Source organism: Stigmatopora nigra, chromosome 16 (genome assembly GCF_051989575.1).
Source record: "Stigmatopora nigra isolate UIUO_SnigA chromosome 16, RoL_Snig_1.1, whole genome shotgun sequence".
NCBI lineage: Eukaryota > Metazoa > Chordata > Actinopteri > Syngnathiformes > Syngnathidae > Stigmatopora > Stigmatopora nigra.
Genome location: NC_135523.1, coordinates 5,872,909 through 5,892,666, shown reverse-complemented (window position 1 = coordinate 5,892,666; position 19,758 = coordinate 5,872,909). Strand labels below are relative to the sequence as shown.

Sequence of the window (19,758 nt, the reverse complement as noted above, 5' to 3'; positions counted from 1 at the left end):
AATTCAAACATTAGATATTGTGTTTTGTGTATTCATTTATTGTTTACAACAGAAAAATATGTTTTTGAATTGTTTGACTCATACTTGTATGGATGAATTTAAAACAAAGTGGTTAAGTGAATATGGGATCCATTAACCTTAGGAAAATTGGCTAGATACATGAAATGAATAGGGTTAATATAGTCCAGATTACACAATGAGGAACTCACAATGAAAGCTCACAAAAGGAAGTGACATAATGGTCGATGAAGCTAAAATGATTTGGTGTAGGATTTCCTTTTGGTCAAGAAAGAGGCAGGTGAGTTGCAAGGCTACAAAAGGGGGAGGAACTTACAAAAGGAAGTACCAATGACACACAGATCAAATAAATGACATAACTGTTCAAAGTTCAACAACCTTCTGTGGCCGGTGAGGTCATAGCGAATAGGATTTGTTACTTTGGCAACAGCAGGCTGTTAGGTTGCCCACTAAATGTGTCCTAATGTACAGACAGCCGCTGAGTCAACAAAGCCCATGTTTGGAGTCAACCTTTAAAAGTCACGACCTTGGCAAAAGGTGCAGAAAGCTGATGTGTTTCCTATACACCACAGTTTCCTAAAGTTCACACACAGCATTAGCAGGGGTTGATCAGCTTGCCTGACAATAACGCAATTATGATTAACTACGCGTCAGACCACATATCCTAGCTTGGATTACTTGTATTCCTGCAAAGTGGAAAAAAAAAAGGCTTACCCAGAGTGTTTTCGCTGCTTAAAGTTTGACTTTAAAACAGATGGTCATTCATTACAAACTCAACGAAGTGGAAAAAAGTCCCGCTTTGTCTGCTTTAAAGAGGGAAAAAAGGACTCGTCCTTTTACATTGCCTTTGTAATTCACATCAATCCTGACATCGGTATAGTAAATGAGTCTGATCGCTGATCCGTGACACAGACCTGTGGCAATAAATGATAGATTTGGGTGGGGATAAGTGTGATAAGCAAGGGCTGGAGTCACATTGTTCACTGTTGTGCAAACACAGACCGACTATGTGCAAAGTAGCATACTTTACTCTTACTGCACTAAGACAGATATCAACGGCAACAGCAGGAGACAAAGTGTAAGTCATGGCAACTACAAGTAGGATCATGCTTGAAATTTATGTGTATATACGTTCGACTTTTGAAGACAGATAGACAAAAAAAGAAAACACAACTTTAACTGTACTGTAAACTAACACTACAGTGGAAAAAAAAACTTGGGCAATCCTAAGTCAAAACAAGGGAGTAAAGACAACATTTCAGATTGTTCAACAGATGTTAAACACCCAAAAAAATATACACCACACGATGCTATTTTGTAGTCACATTTAATAACGGATTAGCCATTCTACAAACATAGCAACAAGGCTGACATTAACTTGTTTACTGTGAACATCACGTACAATGAAAGTCTCATGAATGCAAGCAAGTCAGTCACGCGAAGAGGGAAGTTCAGGCATAGTGAAGTAGGGCAAAATTCATACATTTGTATGACTGTATTGTATTCATTCATTTATTTCAACATTTCTTATCCTCAGAGTCACAGGGGTGCTGGAGCCTATCCCAGCTGACTTTTTTGTCTTGATTAACTTCTTTGCTATTGTATAACCAAAAAAGGCATGGCGAAACTAGTTTCTTAGTAACTTGAATCTTTATTTAGCAACAGTAAATTCTATTGGCAATCAAAGGCCAGGTGAGACAACAAACACCTGTGTCATAGGAGCGATAAACTATGAGAACAGTATGCACAATATTGTTCCAGTCACATAGCATTTAAAGTATGAGCCAGCGGTATTTGCTTGAGTCATTTATAAGGAATGCTTGAGTGGGCCATCTTCAACTAGGTGATAGGTGGTTTGTTTTGGGTTTTCTTTTTGTCTGTTTTTGTTTGTTTTTGTTTTTTTACCAAACCACATTAACTTTATGGTCATGGTAACCCCCTCAATCCCAGACCTACCACCTCACTTTTTCTCCCACAGAATGTGTACAATGACTACATCCCAGATTGCTAATCAGCAGTTTGGGTCTCTGTTTATATACCGTGGCCTCAATAAATACCACCCCTGAGATTACTGGTTCCCACAGTGGTTGGCAGAAAATAATAAAATACCCAGCATTCCTCCACAACGTATAATGTAGTAGGCCTGCATTTCTGGCACTAATGGAAGGGAAAACAACATGCAGCCTCTGAATGCACCACCCTGAGTGAAACAATGACTATTGAACTGTCCTGCTGATTTTCCAGAGCCTTTAAGATCTGCCGCTGAAATCTCTTTGTGCGTGACTGCAATGCTCAAACAAACTTCAAATCCTCTAGGTGCATGTGACACTTTCGTGTTTGCCTAGTGAAGTTTTTTTCGGGGGGGGGGGGGGGGCGCATGAGTTTAGTGTAGCAAGGGAGTATTTGTTCATCAGTTCCATTTTAACGTAGGAAGAGCTCAAGGCAACCAAAGATAGAAGGTGGACACTGTTTCTATTCACTGGTATGATAACCCCAAGGATATATGACACAATTTGCATCAAATTTTGTTCTGTTCTCACATAAATGACTGCAGCATTTCACATGATTACTAAGTTTTATTTTAAGAATTCAGATTAATGCTGCTTAAATGAAACAATTGACCTGTTTTAATATTTTCACAACTTTCTAACACATTCTGATTGATTTGTAATAAGTATAGATACATTATATTAATCCATATTTTGACTACAAACCCATATTTCATAATATTTATACATTTGTCCTCCTGGAAAACATTACCTCTTTTATATGGTTTAGATTTTAAGTTGGTATTAGTTTGAATCCAAAATGGACTGTTATTTCCCAGAGGTGGATCACATTGTGTCAATGAAAGTGTGGAGTTTTAGAATAACAACCAATGAACAAAACTCACAGTCAATTAATACATCTAGCTCAATTCAAGTGGATCTAACAATTTGGGTGGGCTGAACAAATTATGCGTTAGGGACTCGCATTCAACATCTAATTATACCAAATGTGCCAGGTCTATTGTGATTTTTAGGAGCTGTGTCGCCTCATCAGTAATGGCACAACTGTGATCCAATATTAAGTACTTTTAACTCTAGTGTTGTTTTTGCTGGAAAACTAAAATAAAAATGCTTTCCAATTGGTGTCTACCAGCCTTTTTGGGCCAAAGAAAATTTAATGGATGGGTTGTTATACCACTTGGTGCCAGTACTAGCATTAATGAGGTTTACATTACTACAATATATATTCAAAAGCTTAAACCAAATAATTACTCCGAATGTTAGTTAGAATTTTATGAGCATTTCCTTTGACAACTCTTCAAAAAAAAAAAAGGAACATTTACTCAAACAGGGCAAATGTTATACATTCCTTAAAGCTTATTTAAAGCAATGAGAAAACAATGCTCATAATTACTGGCTTTCAGGCACTCAGATTTATAGTAGAATATCTGCATAAAGGATTACATTCCATTAAACTAATAAGATAATGTTTGTGTTCTTAACTCATTTTTAGTGCTCATGCTTGACATATAAAATCTAACCACCATAGTTTCAATATCACATTCAAATTCATGAAACAGGAAGAGGTCTTCCTAGAAAGGAAACATTTGGTTAGTAAAAAAAAAAAAAAATCTTTAAGAACATAACTTTCAGGTTGCCGTTTTTGTTAGAAAGTCAGTTCTAAAGTTTAGTTAAGCTCAATATTTGATATTTCATGAGTCATGCACACAAAACAAAGCCCACTGCGTTTGAGTGCATCAAGCATCCCGAATCCTTTATCATATTGGAGGTGGACAATATTGATTTCCCCCTCAATGTATCAGCAAATGGATGTACGGTTGTGCTCTGAATGCGAGCACACAAACCAATTGAAGAAGCGCCATCACCAAACATCACAAGAGCTCCCTGACTGATTGCTATGTCTGATGCATGTCTGTTTAGCAGCTAAGAAGCACACATACTTAAGGAGAAGGGACCACTCTTCATCTTCAAGGTCAAGAGGCAGGTTGTTGACTGATGGAAGCGACACCACGCGTCCCATAGTATACACACGTTGATCTGTCCCCAGCTGGGCCTGACGGCGAGACGTGAGGCCAATGTTGCCTTCCATTTCAACTTATCTTTGTGTCTGTGTGTGGAGCGTGCACATGGCGTGCAGGCACGTATTTGCAGGCTGGACAAGCCTCCTTCTGCCTTGCCTAGTGTGTAATCCAAAACCAGGCCAATGATTATCTATCTTCCCTGCAAGCGCTGACTCAATTCTGATTTATGATTTGAATGAATATTGATTTTTCCAGGAGCTCTTTTTTTTTTTCTTCTTCTTCTTCTTGCAACCCCCTCCTCTCTGGCTCTCCATCCATTTCTCCTTTTAACAAAAGAGTGAATGATATATGTGGATTGATTTCCAATCAATTATTTTTATTTTCATTTTATTTAAGCCAGGACAAATTTCAGTGGCCTCCGCAGAGGGCAATGCATCTCTATCAATAGTGATGTACCTCGTTACTAACTGGCCTTCTGATAGTTGGCGGGGGGAAATAATGAGCAAAGGTTTATTTCGGAATCTGTCATGCCGACATAAACATTGTCGGGCAATAAATTTGTCGCCGGGGCCTTTACGTGACGCTCATAAACAAATACACTAAATGAATGTGACAGCTCATTTTCAACCAAATGTTGCTTCTTAACCCTTTGTGTGCCACTAAATGAAATATCTTAAGACCAAAGCTTTAATATGTTGCAAAATAAATACATGACTAAAAATTACATTTTGCATGAAATATGTGCAGAACAAAAAAAGGGAAAATTGAATGTTATTTTTATTGATTTAAGCCATTTAAATGAAAAATAATTATATTTTTTGATTGTTCTATTCTAGCCAAGGAGAGGACAGCAAACTGTTGGGAGATAAATGATGGGAGAGCAACTCTATTGTACCAATTTCAAAATAAAATACAAGATACGGTAAGTGTGTTCATGTTTTGGGATGTTCTTTTTTTAGATATTGCGTTTCATAACTTGAATTCTGGAGTCAAATTTTTCACACTGAGGTATTTCATAACTTGAATATTAGGTATTTTTAGATGTATTTTGTATCAAATCCAAAATGCAATCAAATTTTAGCAGTTTTATGATTCCAAGTCTGTGTTTTCTTACCTTTTAAGTCATAGATCCCTAAATGCAAATTGTGAAGCCTAAGAAATACTTCACATTACTCTGAATTCAAATGCTCATAATCATTGCAATCTTAATCTTATGCTTCTTACCTTTTATAGTGGCTACGGGGTGAATAAAAAGATCTAATGTTTCTAAATTGTACCCCCCAAAAAAAAAACTCCTTCATGGAACAACTCACTGATTGGCTTGACAGTGATGCATTAAATGGGTCACTCCGTAATTGCTCCTTCCTTGCGGCTACTTGCGGGCCTGGAATTACATAACGATGATAAAGCTACAGACCTGGCCTTCCAAGATAAAACTGCCATGTGAGGACCTTGCGCATTCTCTAAATGCTTCATCTAAGAGGCCTTCTAAAGGAAGTGATTACTGTAGAGCAGCCCACTATTGCTCCAGCGGGACCTGAACATGGACTATGTTATTCATCACATACATGCAGGAGACGCCTTGGCAACTTGGAAAATGCATGAGTAATGACGAGGCATTACAGTTTCACGAGGGGCAATGCATTTTGTTACATTTCATGCGCTGTGACAAAAGACTTTTAGCAGCTCTACTAAATGGACACTTTTCAAATCAGTCTTTCCATTGAGTTCTACAAGGACACAATGAATAGCCTCTTTTGAAACATAAAAGAAAAGTGGAATTCCTTCACGGGGCTACTGAGTCCAGCTCGAGGCTAAACAAGACATCCCGCCACCATATGACTAAATCAGATGCCGTGGGTGACAAATACGGCCTCACAGCTGAGAGCAACACAAAGAATGCTCAGTTGTCTACTTTGCCAGTGTCAGAAAATACTGCTACTTGGAAAACAATGGACTTCTTGTCTTAGAAATGTTGTTTATCTCATCAGGAGATGGCGTGCCAGGTCGGGGTCCTAACTTCACACTCTGGTCTTATGCAATATTTACAGGAAGTGAAGCCTGGCACACAGACAGAGGAAATGATAAGAGAATGTTCCGGTTGACGGCAAGCCACTACCAACTGGAATGTCGTGGAATGTTACAAGCGGGTGCATCATTCATGACAGGATACAACAAGTGTGACCATTCAACATAAAGATGTTTGAAACTTCACAACAGTAAGGACGTCCTATATGTTAAGCTATATGTTAAGCACGTTATGTTAAGCGGAAGAAAGACTTGAAACTTAAATTGCAAGGTTAGGAGATTTTCCAGGCTCATCCTCATCCCAAAATAATCTCAGGAAGGTAGGTTTATAAAAGATGGAATTTTTAAAAGAACGCTGACAGGCTGAGTTTAGCTTCTATTATCAGTAAATGTCCTCAAACTATACCCAAGACTTTTTTTCATAATGAAATACAAAATATTTATTAATAAAGTTGTATTTACTTTATCAGGCCTGAATCAATTGATGGATTTAAATTAAACCTGGTGTTAAAAAAACATGCAATAACAACACAGTGGTCTCTTGATTAACTCATTGGCCGTAATTGACGCAGATAAACATCCATCCTTTTGAACCTGGAGGGTGAAATGGATTGGACGTCTACAAGTGACAAACTAATTGAAATTCATACCAGGAGAATGAAAAGAGAAACTGATTGGCTGTCTATCATTGCCAAAGTTACTTGAAGAGTTCATTCTTAATCATTATGGCAACTGCTTGTACTTTTTCCTATTGAAATAAATAGATAAGTCATTTAAAATGTTTAGGCCAACTATTATACTTTTGTAAAGTGTATTTTATTGAGTCGGTCCAAAAAATTGGCTGATTTTTGTGTGATTTCTGATCACTAATTTGTGCCTTTTGAGTGCTAAAAAAATGGCATGGAAAAATTGACAGAACCTACTTTAAACCCTCCAGGAATAAACTTTGCATTTGTTCATGCTATTCTAAAAGGCCATTTATGAAATTGCTTATTCTTATTGAATATACATATCACAGCCAAACAAAACTGCTAACTTCATAATAAAAATAAATCTCCTAGGAACATTAAATTACTGTTTACCATATGCAAAAATACTCAGACAGAAGTAGATAGTTTCCTCCACACTCATAAAACTTATATAACAAGTCATCAGTTCCAACCACCAGTGTCCAAGAACAAGAATATGCTGAAACCTCTTTTTTTATTATTATTTTGTATTTTTTTTTAGAAAGCCCTGTCAACACACACTTAACCACAGATTGGCTGATCTCATAGTGTTTAAACGCATCTGTCCCTTTGCTACTTGAGAGCATAGAACCAGCGAGCGGATATGTTTTCACTGGCAAAGCAGTTTCGGCTCACATGCGCTGTCTGTGGTCAAACACGAAGCCAGCAACGTTGAGCGAACTGACGCTCGTGGCCGTGCGCCTTCTGCACTTATATACACGCTAAAAATAACTAACCAATCAGCGACAAGAGCATGGGAGTCCAACTAGCCAATCACAAGAGAGAGCGAAGCCGCTGAGTGCCGAGGTGTCTGTTAATTGGCCGGTTGTGATATCATTTGACATGCAGGAGGCTGTTCGCTTTTGATTGGTGGAGCTGGAGTCAGCGTCATCCTGCCGTGATGGAGGGGGGCGGGCTCGGAGGTTTGAATAGGGAACTTTGCAGAGCCAGTAGCTCTCCATCTAGTGCGTTGCAGTGTTTGCAAATACCTTAAACGCCAAGCGAGAGAAGAAGGGGGACGGAAGGAGGTTGCTTGAAAACAAGCGCTGCTTCGTTTGCGTCGCATGCGAGTTACAGCAAGGGACACTCTGCATTCCGTTTCCTCTCTGACTGGCTTCTTCTTCTTTTTTTGTTTTTGCTTCATCGCAACACATTTAAGCTTACTTTGACAGGAGCTCGGGAAAATGGATGTTCTACCCATGTGCAGTATCTTTCAAGAACTTCAAATAGTTCATGACACGGGCTATTTCTCCGCCTTACCGTCATTGGAGGAGTATTGGCAGCAGGTGAATATGGCATTTTTTGCTGATTTTTTTTTAAAGATCGGCAAGTCATTGACTTCATTTAATACATGCATGGTTGTGTTTGCTTGTGTGTGGGCACTGAGAGCGAAGTGGTTCACTGTGTCACGTCTGACAGCTGGAAGTCCAAAACACCCGCGTGCGTGCATGCGTGTGATTTTGCGTGCGTGCGTGTGCGCGATTCCAAAGTACTTCATTGAGCATTTCCATAGTGTTTCTTCCCTTTTTGATTTGCACGCTGAAATCGACTTTGCCTGACTTTTCTCAAAACAAGACTGGCTCATAATCATCTACTTTAACATCCCTTGCAATGTAAATAGTCCTCAAAGCTGTCAGATCAAATGTGTCGTTTCGTGTTTAAACTTTAAATTCCGCCTTTTTTGTAGTAAAAATCATTCAACCAAAATATTATGATCACAGGACAAATATCAAACAATATGTATACATTTCTACTCGTCATCATTGAAATATATGAGGATGTGTACATGTCTACATAATGTCATGGTCACTATCTTATTTATTATTATTAATATTTTCCATGTTTAAACCGGAATTGACAGCATTCGCATGAGAGCATATCAAATTCCGATTGTTCATTGGCATGCGTGAAAGCAAGCACAGCTGGGGAAAAGGTGGTTAAAAGAGATAGAAATACACATTTATGCCTGCAGGAAATATGTATTCTACATGAACCTTAGTAACGTGGCTGTCTCTGAGCAGCATCTAATGAATGGCCCTGCCTTTCAACTTTAATGGCCGCTGGAGTAAATTGGAGCTTGTGTAGTGTGTAGCTGACACTGTGAGGAAGGATGTGATTGCATGTCAGAGGTACGCATGAGGAAAAGCAGCTGAATAGCTCATGTTGGTGGGTAGTGGAAGGGGGGGGGGTGTTGAGTGGCTTCCTTAAAAGGTATCTAAATTTGTTCAGTGAGTCATTGGGCCACTAAAATGACAATGCTGAGAGCTGCAGTGTATATTACTCAATGAGGAAAATAGGGATTAAATGTAGATGTTATCTTGATGAATGGGCAGCGCGGTGGAGTTAGTGGTTTAGTGAGTCGGCCTCGCAGCTATTGGTGCTTGGGTTCAAATCCAGATTGGTCAAACTATGTGGGATTTGCATGTTCTCCTGCATGGGTTACCTCCCACATTCCTAAAACATGCATGGTAAGGTTGATTGGAGTCTAAATTGCCCCTAGGTATGGGTGTGAGTGTGTATGGTTGTCTGTCTCCTTGTGCCCTGAAATTGGCTGGCTACCAATTCAGGGTGTCCCCCGCCTATGGCCCGGGGGTAGTTGGGATAGGCTCCAGCACCCCCCGCGACTCTAATGAGGATAGAGAGAAAATGAGATGAGATTATATTGATGATTGTCACAGAGCCAAGTTATTGTATTCTGTAACAAGTACACGTAGGATTGATATTTTTGGGGTAGTATCAAACTTAAAAAGGATTTTTTTAATATTAGATTTAATCTACATGCAGCTGGTGAAATATAACTGAGATATACATCATGCTGTGACCATTGACTGTTGGATCTGTTACAATTTGTTGGTGATCTTTTCCTGCTGCAGGCAAGTATTCCACTGCATTGAGTGTTTTGGGCTTGTGAGGACATGCATCATTTAAAATGATCCCGCCATAGAAGCTAGCGTGAAAAAAAAGCGTACTATCCGCAGGGGGTTGCATTATAATTCATGTTTTCTCACTGTACTTTCTGGTTTTGTTGTCATTGCTTCAGACATGCTTGGAGCTGGAGCGCTATCTACAGAGCGAACCTTACGTCTCCACTCCCGATCTGAAGTTTGACGGCCAGGAGGACCTCTGGAGCAAGTTGATCTTGGCCTGTGGGGATAAGGCCAAAGTCGAGGCTGACCCTAAACTACCCCCGGGCCCCCAAGAGGAGGACAATCACGATAGCCAAATTTTTGACACCAACAGCGTGAATTCGGATGCCAGCAGCGAAGCGTCAGACAGTTCCGAGGAGCTCTCGCCCACGCACAGCTTTATCTCTAACCCCCTCGCCTCGGCCCTGGTGGGTTCTGGACCTTTTAGCCCGTCTGTGATCAGCACCCCACCGTCCTCACCGGAGGCCAACTCCGAACCCAGCGGTGTGGTGAGCGGATGGGTCGGCACGCACGGCGACTTGCATTTGCCGGCTAAAATCCGGAGCAATGGCGTGGCCAAGGGTTCGGAAAAGACGGGACTCACCTGCGGGGATGTTTCTCCGGACGGGAGAAGGAGAATACACAGGTGTCAGTTCAATGGCTGTCGCAAGGTTTACACAAAGAGTTCCCATCTAAAAGCACACCAGCGTACTCATACAGGTAAATTGTACACTTGACTTGTTCAATCAATGTATTTTTAGACAGAAAACAACTCCTTATTGATTGTAGAAGCTACTAATTCAGACATTGCCCTCAAACGGCACTGTACAATGGACGTGTAACGTAATTAAAGGTCCACATTGCATGATGTTCTCAGCTGGTGCACAGCGGCATTAGTTTTGCATGGCTGGATAGCTAAACTGTGACCTAATCTATGTGGAATGTGACTGACTGTCCCAGTGAGAGAGAGCCAAGCAAGCGGGAGTAAAGGGGGAGGGGTTCCACATTGGAGATAAAAGGACTTGAAAACAGATTGAGTTTCAGCATGGGAAAAAGCAGGGCGCTATGTTATTGGGGGGGGTTTCTCTACGCTTTTTGGGTGGCTTGTAGTGGTCACTTTTTTCATTTTTGATTAAAGGCGTGAAATTACAGGGTAGGTTTTCTGGTTTCGTGTATCTGGCTCTCACACATTCTGCCCTAAATCACTAGGAGCATTCCAAGGATGCTTACAGTATGCATTTGAAAGGGTAAAACAAAACATGCGAGTCATCCGACGGGTTCCGTGGAATCTGTCTTGGGTGACTCCGCGTTAGTCATCAGGCCGGTTTCACTCTGAGGCATGATTGATTTGAAATGTTCTGGCTCAGTAACAGCTTAACATGATAAAAAAGACTATTTGCTGTCATTTCTAATCTGTTTATGTCTGCTTGTTTTAAGGTGAGAAGCCGTACAGGTGTTCATGGGAAGGCTGTGAGTGGCGTTTTGCAAGGAGTGATGAGTTGACCAGACATTTCAGGAAGCACACTGGGGCAAAGCCATTTAAATGCACTCACTGTGACAGGTAAGTTCTGTTTAATGTACTGCCAAAAAGCTAAGCAGAGTTTCACATGTATAAGGAGAGCCAAAAATATGTTCAAACGGCTTGATTGGATTAGATTTGAAACATTTTTGAAGCTTTTCCGTTCAATCTGCTGAATCAATCAAGTATTTATCATTTAAAACCACGTTTAAACTATTTTCCCTTCGCTTTTAGAGATATCCCTACCAAAGACTTAAAAATGTTACTGTAAAACACAAGATATCAAGGGAAAGAAGGAAAACATGTCATGACTGGTGTGCTAGAAGTGTTTTGTAAATATTGTTGCTGTAAGGCGTCATTTTGAAACGTGGCCAGTGGTGTTTTCCATTCTTTAAAACTATCGGGGATTTTGTCAATTGCTGGTGTAAAAAGTAACAGAATAAATCTTTCAATTGGGGAAAAAAATGCATCCTTTTGGCAAACTAACTGCATAATAAAATTATCCTATTCAAGCATATTTACTTTTGTCTTGATCGCTATTCAATAAAAAGCTACAATTTATTAAATAATACATTATATGCGCAACAATTCCTGTACTAATTCTTTCTATACAACATTTTTTTTAAGTCTATATAGATGTTTCTCGTTTATTTTGTTGCCAAGCAAAGGAATTTTCCATTAAAGTCATGTGACATCTGAAAATAACATTAATTTGTCCTTCAAAAACATTTTGTCTCAGCCTCAAGCTTCTACTACACTAATGTTTGGTTGTTTTTTTTCTTTTCTCCACCTCTTTTCCATCCCCAGATGTTTCTCCAGGTCTGACCATCTGGCTCTTCACATGAAGAGGCACATCTAAAGCCGGGGGTGAGCACCAAACCAAGCAACACAGCGGAGGGCAAAACATTTTTTTTTTTTTTTTGGAGGGGAACAAAAAAAAAAAAAGAAAGAAAAAAACAACACAATCTCCCTACCAGTCTCTTGGTTGAACTTATCCCAGAGAGCAAACAGGTGGGAGTGTGTTCCAGCCAAAGCATGCTGTTTTGCACCATACTGAAACCCAGTGCCTCCGGGACCTCACTTGAGAAGAGGGATGCCCTGAAGGTTGCAACAAGTGGACAAAATCATCATTGTTTAGGGGAAGGGAGTAAGAAGCAGAGAGCATTTTTTTTTTGATTCAAATAGTCAGGAAAAAAGCGGAAAAAATTGACAAAAGAATGAATGATTTTGTTTGTATGGTGCATGATGTTTTGGGGGACATTTCCACCCACCCCATCGGACAGTTGATACACTGGTACTTTGCAAAAACTGTCTGAGGTAAGCACGAATGTACTGTGAATGACTGGCAATGGCTGCCTGCCTTCTTTAAGGAAAGGGAAGAAGAGAGGATGGATAGCTTAGTTGGATGGTCTGAGGGGGCTGGCACTGACGTTGCTGTGGACTGAGTGGGCTTTCTCGGGGGGAAACATTCTTGTTATGTTTCCCCAGTGGCAGTCTGTCTGGCACCTAGACTTGGGGGTGAGAAGTTCTTCTATCAGAGGAAAAACAAGTCACCTTTCTGCATAGACCGGGACTAAAAGTTCACCCCCATGGTCGCTGTATGAGATGAGTTTTGTTTTGGTGTTTTTTGGTGCAGCTACTAAATGTGCAATGTGTTATGTAGCCTGATTTCTTATTTTTTTACAAGCTACAAAGCTTCATTTGTAGTCTAATTGTATAAGCTGTGTGCTTAGAGGTATAACACAACTATAACTTCAGTATCATAGACAGTTGTTGCATGGTTCTAGGGTTTTTTTTTCTCTTCCTCCCACACACCCCTGTTTCCACTATAATCAGGACTGCAAATAGTTTCAAATAGGGTGCAGCTAAAATGCAAACGGTTGAAAAAATGTTACAATATTGTACATAAAGCCTTGATGATTCCCTCTCTCTCTCTCTCTTTTTGTTTTTTTATTTAACCAAATCCTCCTCATTCCTGTGTTCATTTCATCAATGCTTGCTTGTTCTATTCATTCATCTTCTGCCTTGGGGTAACAATTTTGGAATTTTTTTCTACTTTCTTTCTATCGAATAATGCACTGTTGACCTGAATGGTGCCTTATGCAAGTGACTGCCCCGAGGCAGTGGTTGTGCACTTCCCCTCGGGAGGTCGTATTTGTTTATATGGGTGATTTGACAAGCTTGATCAAGGCTCAATTACAAATGCCGTCTCTTTGCGTCGACGGTAACGATCTCTTGTTTCTTAACTGTGGTCGTGAAAGTACTTGTTTTTGTTTTTGAGTCATAGCACAGATTTAGCGACAATTCTGTAAATACGTCAAATGCTGTATGTTTAGAGCACTTATTTTTTGTTATTAAAGATGTCGACTACTGTGTAGTATGTACTGATGTCCATCAAACACAGCTCAAAAGGTACAAAACCATCATTTTTTAAAGTTGATCTTTTTCTTACTAACCACCACCACCACCCCCTCCTTCTTGTCCCTTTTTATGCCTACAAGTGCGACTGAAGAAACGGCTAAAGATTTATTGTAATTAACAGGCTGCAGTTGGACAGGCCTCGCCTTGTAGTGCCTCACAGTAATGAATTGCTAAAGGCTTTGTTGGCATGGAATCTGTCACAGACTGCTGACTATGGAGGTTGGATATTGACCTGTCTGGTGAGCGTTGTTTTAGCAAGGCAGCAACAGTATTATTAAAATCAAACGTGTGAGCAAACCCCAAAAAAAAAGAACTAAAGAGGTGGGGATAAAGATCAACCATTGACAGTGCTCATCAAAGTTCAATCAGAAGACAAAACGAGTATTATCTGCATCTTGAGTTGGTATAGATACTCGTTTAAAGGCAGAGAGGCCGCAATTCACGCAGCATTAAACGATCTCCGCCACCTTGCCAAAAGGAATCAGATGTTATGCCGCAAACGATAGATTTCAGACGGGCGGTTGCACCCAGGACGTGTACAAACTTGAAAATACGATAGATTGGAGATAGCTGGCTAGCCGATATAGTTCAAATGGTAATTGAGCCTTGAAACAGCTCTGTTTGCTGACATCATTTTCACTTTCAACGTCATTTCTTTCATGCCACTATTCCAGCTTTTTCTGTCTCACACAAACACACACACACACACACAGCTTTGTTTTCAACTGGATCTTTGTATAAAAAAAGGAAAAAAAAACAACAACTTTTGTAAAATTGTTATGTTTATGCTTTATCAAATTTTTATTTGGAATTGTTTTGCAAAATTGTTATATTTCTGTATGAATGTATTTTTTATTGGAATAATAAGAAATTCTTATCTGACCTTGCTTCCTTTTGTCTTATTTTTTTAAGTCTCCTCTATTGGGTTACTTTTTTTTTTTTGCTAGTGTGTTTTGTCCTGTAGTGACACAGACAGATTAAAGTTAGTGTTCAGGGCACCAAGGTTGCAAATATGGCATTATTTGTGTCACCTACTTAATGAATTTAGAAGAGAGATGTTGACCAGAACCTTGTTTCTTTTCCCCAACATTTATTCTAAAGCTGCTGTGCACTGTTTCACCTTTTCTTGACTTGTAAAATAACAACTTGCTAAACATTCACGTCTAACAGACTCCCAAAATAAAGAATCCCCAGAAAAGTTTCCTGCCATATAGTCGAAATTCCAAGAGTTCCCCATTTCTTAGAGCAAGCAAGTGCTCATCAAAGCAGTATAAATAATTTATCTCTAGTTCTTATAGCCCATGGCATTTAATTATGGAGCCACTTTCATACATTTGTTTGAGGATTACTTTCCTTAACACAGATAATGATACAAAACAGCAGTGGATAAACCAAAGAGCTGAGTTTTAAGTTATAAACGAAGGAAAAAATAACATACTCCCTCCCTTTTGCTTATGGTGATGACCTAGAATGGGCAGGCAACTTATTAGCTCCTCTGATTTCTAGTAAAAGCCCTTTGCTTTTTAAATGAGGTTTGCGAGCTGTTGGTAATTAGCCCATTTTTTGAAGAACCTCCCAGATTTGGCAAGGAATGTTGTTGTTTTTTCGCAAGTGAAAGCTGGAGCTTCTAGATTTGCCCCACTTGTTTTAATAGCGGAAAATCCATCTAGAGTAATACGCATATTACAAATGGGATACAGAATGGACTGAATTTGTTTTTGGACTAAAATGAAATTTAAAAATAGCACAAATTACTGCAAAATGCATCCTGTTTTGCACAATTATTGTGTTGAATGTTAACAACAATGCTCACAGAATGCAGTATGATAAACACGTTTATACAAGGTGGTTAAGTCTGCTAAAAAAGGACTATTATTTTATTATATTATTTTTACCATATTATTTTATCGATAGGAGCAAGTCAAGTGTGGATTTGACATGCTTTCTTCTTGCTTTTGTGGGTTTTACTAACATTTTTTGCCCTTGTTTCAAAAAATTGAATGATTGGTGGTTAATAGATGTGTATGGTTGTTTGTTTATGTGCCCTGCAATTGACTGGCAACCTGTCAGTGTACCCTGTCTCTCCTCAAAAGTAACTGCAATCCAGATAGTATAGGAAATAGATAGATAGGTAAAATTATGATTATGAACAAAACACAACATTGAATAAAGCACCTGTCCCATAACTGCTCTCACAGTCAGGTTTATTTTTATTTATTTTTTTAAATACAATGTGAAGTAATTATATTTACTTTACATTTACTATATTATGTTTGGAAACAGAGCTGCAAAAAATGACAATATTCTGATTGAATAGGAACATATTTGACTGTGCAATTGCAAAAGGATGAGAATTTAAGCACCCCCCTCCCCCTAAACATACTACTAACCTTATATTATCCAGACAGAAATGACAGACAAGTAGCCAAAGTGATGGACTGCATTAACTGAACCTCATCTAGACACAATTGAGAAAAATAACTACGATGAAGGCCCCTAGCCGGTTAAATGAGGGGAAATAATAAGGGAAGAGGAGCTTATCAGGCTAAGAGTCTGGTTCATTCAGTCAGCCAGACTGCAAGTCGTCACATATGCCGATTTCACTGTGAAAGCCTCTGTGTGGGGCTCCCTCCCTCCAGCTCTCTCTGTTAATGGAGTCTATTAGCGCGTGGCTTATTGGGGGAATGGAACTAAAATAAAAGGTCACTGACCTTCCTTTAAAGTTACGTTGTGCGCCCACCAAGCAGTCAATGCCACCCCTACTATAATCACAATCAGCCTTTTCTCCATCCAAACTATGCACCGTAAATTTACTCTTCAATTAAGCAAGTTGAATGAATCTCTTTTTGCTGTTCCTCATTGATAAAGTCAAGTGATCCTTAGCTGGAAGCACACCTTGAACACAAATCCTCTGAGTTTTTCTAAACCCAGCCATAGTGTCGCTAGAGATTTGGAGGTGACAAAATAAATCAACCTGCCATGGGTTTTTTTTTTTTTTTTTTGTAGAAAACCACTGCCAGCTGATGTTGCTTAGCATGACCTTGTTAAACTGTGAAAATGTCCTAGTCCCCAGCAGAGAATAGCAGCAGTGAGTGAGTGCACATGCAAGTTTCTGTCAGAATGGGGGGCACCCAGTGGCTGATTGTGTGTGTGTGTGTGTGTGTGTGTGTGTGTGTGTGTGTGTGTGTGTGTGTGTCAGTGTGTTGATGCTGAACAGTCAAATCATATGGAAAATATAAAACAAGATCTGGCAGATAGTTCTTATTTACATTTGACATTATGGCATTTTAAAGTTGGTCTACCACATAAAAATTCCACCTCATGCTAGAATTAGAAATATTATATGTTCAACAGTTTAAATTACTACAATAAAAGCATGAAAAAAGGGATCAGGCACAAGAAAAAAAACAGTGGGGAAGTAACTCAGCCATGTAGTGATTTTGTTCTGCTAAAATTCAATTATACAAATGAAATTAGTGTGACTGGTTAACTAATATGCAGTATGTATCATATTCTCTAAGAGAAGATTTGTCTAAATAGAGTGAGGTTGTGTGCAATGTTCACTTTAAGATGTGCAAATGGTTGCAGACTTTCATATACACTCTTGCAGTACAATAAAACGTATCCAGTGCAAGTATATTAGATAAATATAAGTTATTTTCTGTATTATTTTCGGTGTAATTCATATGACAGGTGACCAGCCAATCAGAGGATGCGATGTAATCACGATGCGCAGCCAATCACAGCATTGCCCGCACTACCCAAACTTGCTAACTAACTATGCGAAGGAAAATGTGACACATCAACTCGTGCAAACCAGCATTAAAAAGAACGACTCATCTTTTAACCTGAAATCGCCGTCAAAGTGTGTTTAAAGAGAAGAACAAGCGTGGACATCGGAGGACACCTTTTGTTTTTTTGAGTGTGAAAGGTATTTTCTGCAAAACATGCAGCACGTGTTTAAGTTGTGAGTGAGTTTTACCATTGAAAAATATGGACATTTCATTTAAATCAAACCACCTCAAGTACAGACATGAAAAATAAGGTAAGTCAGATCGGTCATGTTATGTCATTTTTTAAGATGATTGATGTATGGATATTAATAATGAAATGTTATGGTTAGATCATTGATGAGTTGTAAAAATACAGCTGGTGATGACAGGTGTCAAACTGGTGGGTGGTCATAGTGGGTGGTATACTTCTGATGTAACTCAGACTGGTCATCATTATACTCAGGTAGGTTGTCTATGTCCAGATTTATGAAAAATGTGATGAAATATTGGCTATGTGTTGTTATTTGCATGCACGGTAGGTAACCCAAGCAAATGCAAGGGCACAATTTTTTTGCAAAAACATTATTTTCTCATTAAAAATGTATGATGAGCATGGTTCACTAAAATGTCATCTTTTACTAAGATCCAAACTGCTTCACTCTTGACTGCATTGCGTGGACTGCTTCTAATTGCTGTAAAAATAGTGCAGAATGCATGTGTTTAAGTGGAAAACAAATAAATGTTCACTGCACAAACAAAACAAAAGAAAATCAATATCACACAATACATTTTGATGAAGCCAGACATTTGTTTTCTGCTATTGTCAGGCACGTTTGACATTTGCTCTTGTCCTAAAAATATTTAAAATATGCCATCGCAATCCATCTTGTAACTATTTTTAAATACTCCGAATGGAACGTGCAAACAGACAAACTGTTCTGCATCTTGGCTGTGTGTGTGGTTGGTAGATCAGCTTCTAAATCAATTTGCGTGACAATCACCAAGATAAGAACAAGACACAGAAGTCACATGGAATTAATTTCACAAAGAAAATGAACTCCAAAGTAGATCATTGACAATATCAGGTGCTATTACTGGAATTTTCACATTGGAATTTGATAGAGTTGTGCGAGTCAATGCCAAAAAATGAGATGAAAATGGGACTTTTATTATGCTCTCTTGATGTTGAATCTGTGTGTGAACTTTTTAATAGTGGTGCCATTAATACTCTAGTTTTTATATTGCCATGAGTATTGTTTAAATATATATTGCCTGTGGATTTAATAAGCGTTTATAATGTAGAATATGTTCAATACAAGAACAGCATATTTTTAAAAATGAATTATATTTCATATTTAGATTGAATTTATGGCAAATTGATGCTATTTATGAATAATTGAATTATTATTTTGTTTTATTTGGTCATGTGTTTGTATGTACTATTTATATTGATTCTAAATACAAACAGGTTACATGACTACTTCAAATTCTTACAATTTGCTTTCCAAAAACAAAGTGCACATTTGCTGCATAACAACATCATTACAATACACAATCATTTTCAAGAACACAATATACAAACATGAATGCTATTTAGAAAACAGCACATGTTGAAAAGAAGCATGCCTAACTATTATTACCCGTTCATGTTTTGTCTTCAGTCAGTTTTGTATCTTCTTCCGACTTTCCCCTCATTAATAATTTGCATGGTTGTATGGCTCTGTAGTTTACATGCTAGAATGATGGAGGCCCATTGTTTTGTATTGATCTTCTTGTAATGCCTGAATACACCAAACATTTCCCTCATTTCCTCTTTGTCACAAGGCTAAGTCATCGTCCCTTTAAACATTTCCACTAATAGCTATCTAATGAGTTGGGGTTAGCAGCAGGCCAGGAGCATGTGGCAATGAAGCTGATGTTCCTTATAGCAAAATGGGAGTACTTGGATAAACACATTGTTGTTTGTATGCATATAACGTCCATTGCATTGCATAGAAAGTAGTATTTTTACATTATATTCCTTCACTTAATCTCTATTAAAACATTCTACTAATTTGATCATTTTTCAGTATTCATACCTTATACATATGAATATAGAAATGCAAGCCAGATATATGCTTTATCTTAAATGCATAATCATTAAAAACCGCTACTTGTACTGTGGTCGGTAGTAATGTAACATAACACGTGCATCATACCGGTAGGAAGGATCATGTTGACAATCAATAAACATTGGTACAGATCCCTGCAGGGAACCATCTGGTTCTATAAATCATTTTTAAATCAATAAAGGTTAAGATGAAAGTATAATGATCTCATTTGATAAGAGCGTGTT

General features: G+C 38.6%; 2 protein-coding genes and 1 long non-coding RNA gene across 6 annotated transcripts in view; all 3 read left to right on the top strand.

The window, feature by feature from the left end:
* The window catches only part of LOC144209727 (uncharacterized), a 31,931-nt gene extending 24,999 nt beyond the window's left edge, over positions 1 to 6,932 (top strand). For 2 of the 4 annotated variants that reach the window (XM_077736186.1, XM_077736189.1), the window contains 2 exons: positions 4,885 to 4,970; positions 6,100 to 6,932. In XM_077736186.1, coding sequence (XP_077592312.1) covers positions 4,885 to 4,970; positions 6,100 to 6,153 — 140 coding nt within the window. In that variant the 3' untranslated portion in view covers positions 6,154 to 6,932. Of the gene's footprint in view, positions 1 to 3,947; positions 4,264 to 4,884; positions 4,971 to 6,099 lie in introns of those variants that run through there. The other 2 variants (XR_013329216.1, XM_077736188.1) reach the window with 2 other exon arrangements.
* Positions 6,933 to 7,737: 805 nt separating this feature from the next.
* klf6a (Kruppel like factor 6a) lies at positions 7,738 to 14,532 on the top strand. Its single transcript, XM_077736035.1, has 4 exons — positions 7,738 to 8,090; positions 9,845 to 10,430; positions 11,148 to 11,271; positions 12,037 to 14,532. The coding sequence occupies exons 1-4, from the start codon at positions 7,989 to 7,991 to the stop codon at positions 12,086 to 12,088; spliced, it is 864 nt and encodes a 287-aa protein (XP_077592161.1). The 5' UTR covers positions 7,738 to 7,988; the 3' UTR covers positions 12,089 to 14,532.
* A 2,814-nt stretch (positions 14,533 to 17,346) lies between these two features.
* The window catches only part of LOC144209833 (uncharacterized), a 57,073-nt gene continuing 54,661 nt past the window's right edge, over positions 17,347 to 19,758 (top strand). The window contains exon 1 of the long non-coding RNA XR_013329253.1: positions 17,347 to 17,695. This is a non-coding gene — a long non-coding RNA (uncharacterized LOC144209833). The remainder of the gene's footprint in view (positions 17,696 to 19,758) is intronic.

Excerpts from the sequence above, each read along its gene's own strand:
- klf6a (XM_077736035.1), top strand. The coding sequence starts at position 7,989 with ATGGATGTTCTACCCATGTGCAGTATCTTTCAAGAACTTCAAATAGTT. Across the intron at positions 10,431-11,147 it reads ACACCAGCGTACTCATACAG|GTGAGAAGCCGTACAGGTGT; the intron begins GTAAATTGTACA and ends GCTTGTTTTAAG. Across the intron at positions 11,272-12,036 it reads AAATGCACTCACTGTGACAG|ATGTTTCTCCAGGTCTGACC; the intron begins GTAAGTTCTGTT and ends TTCCATCCCCAG.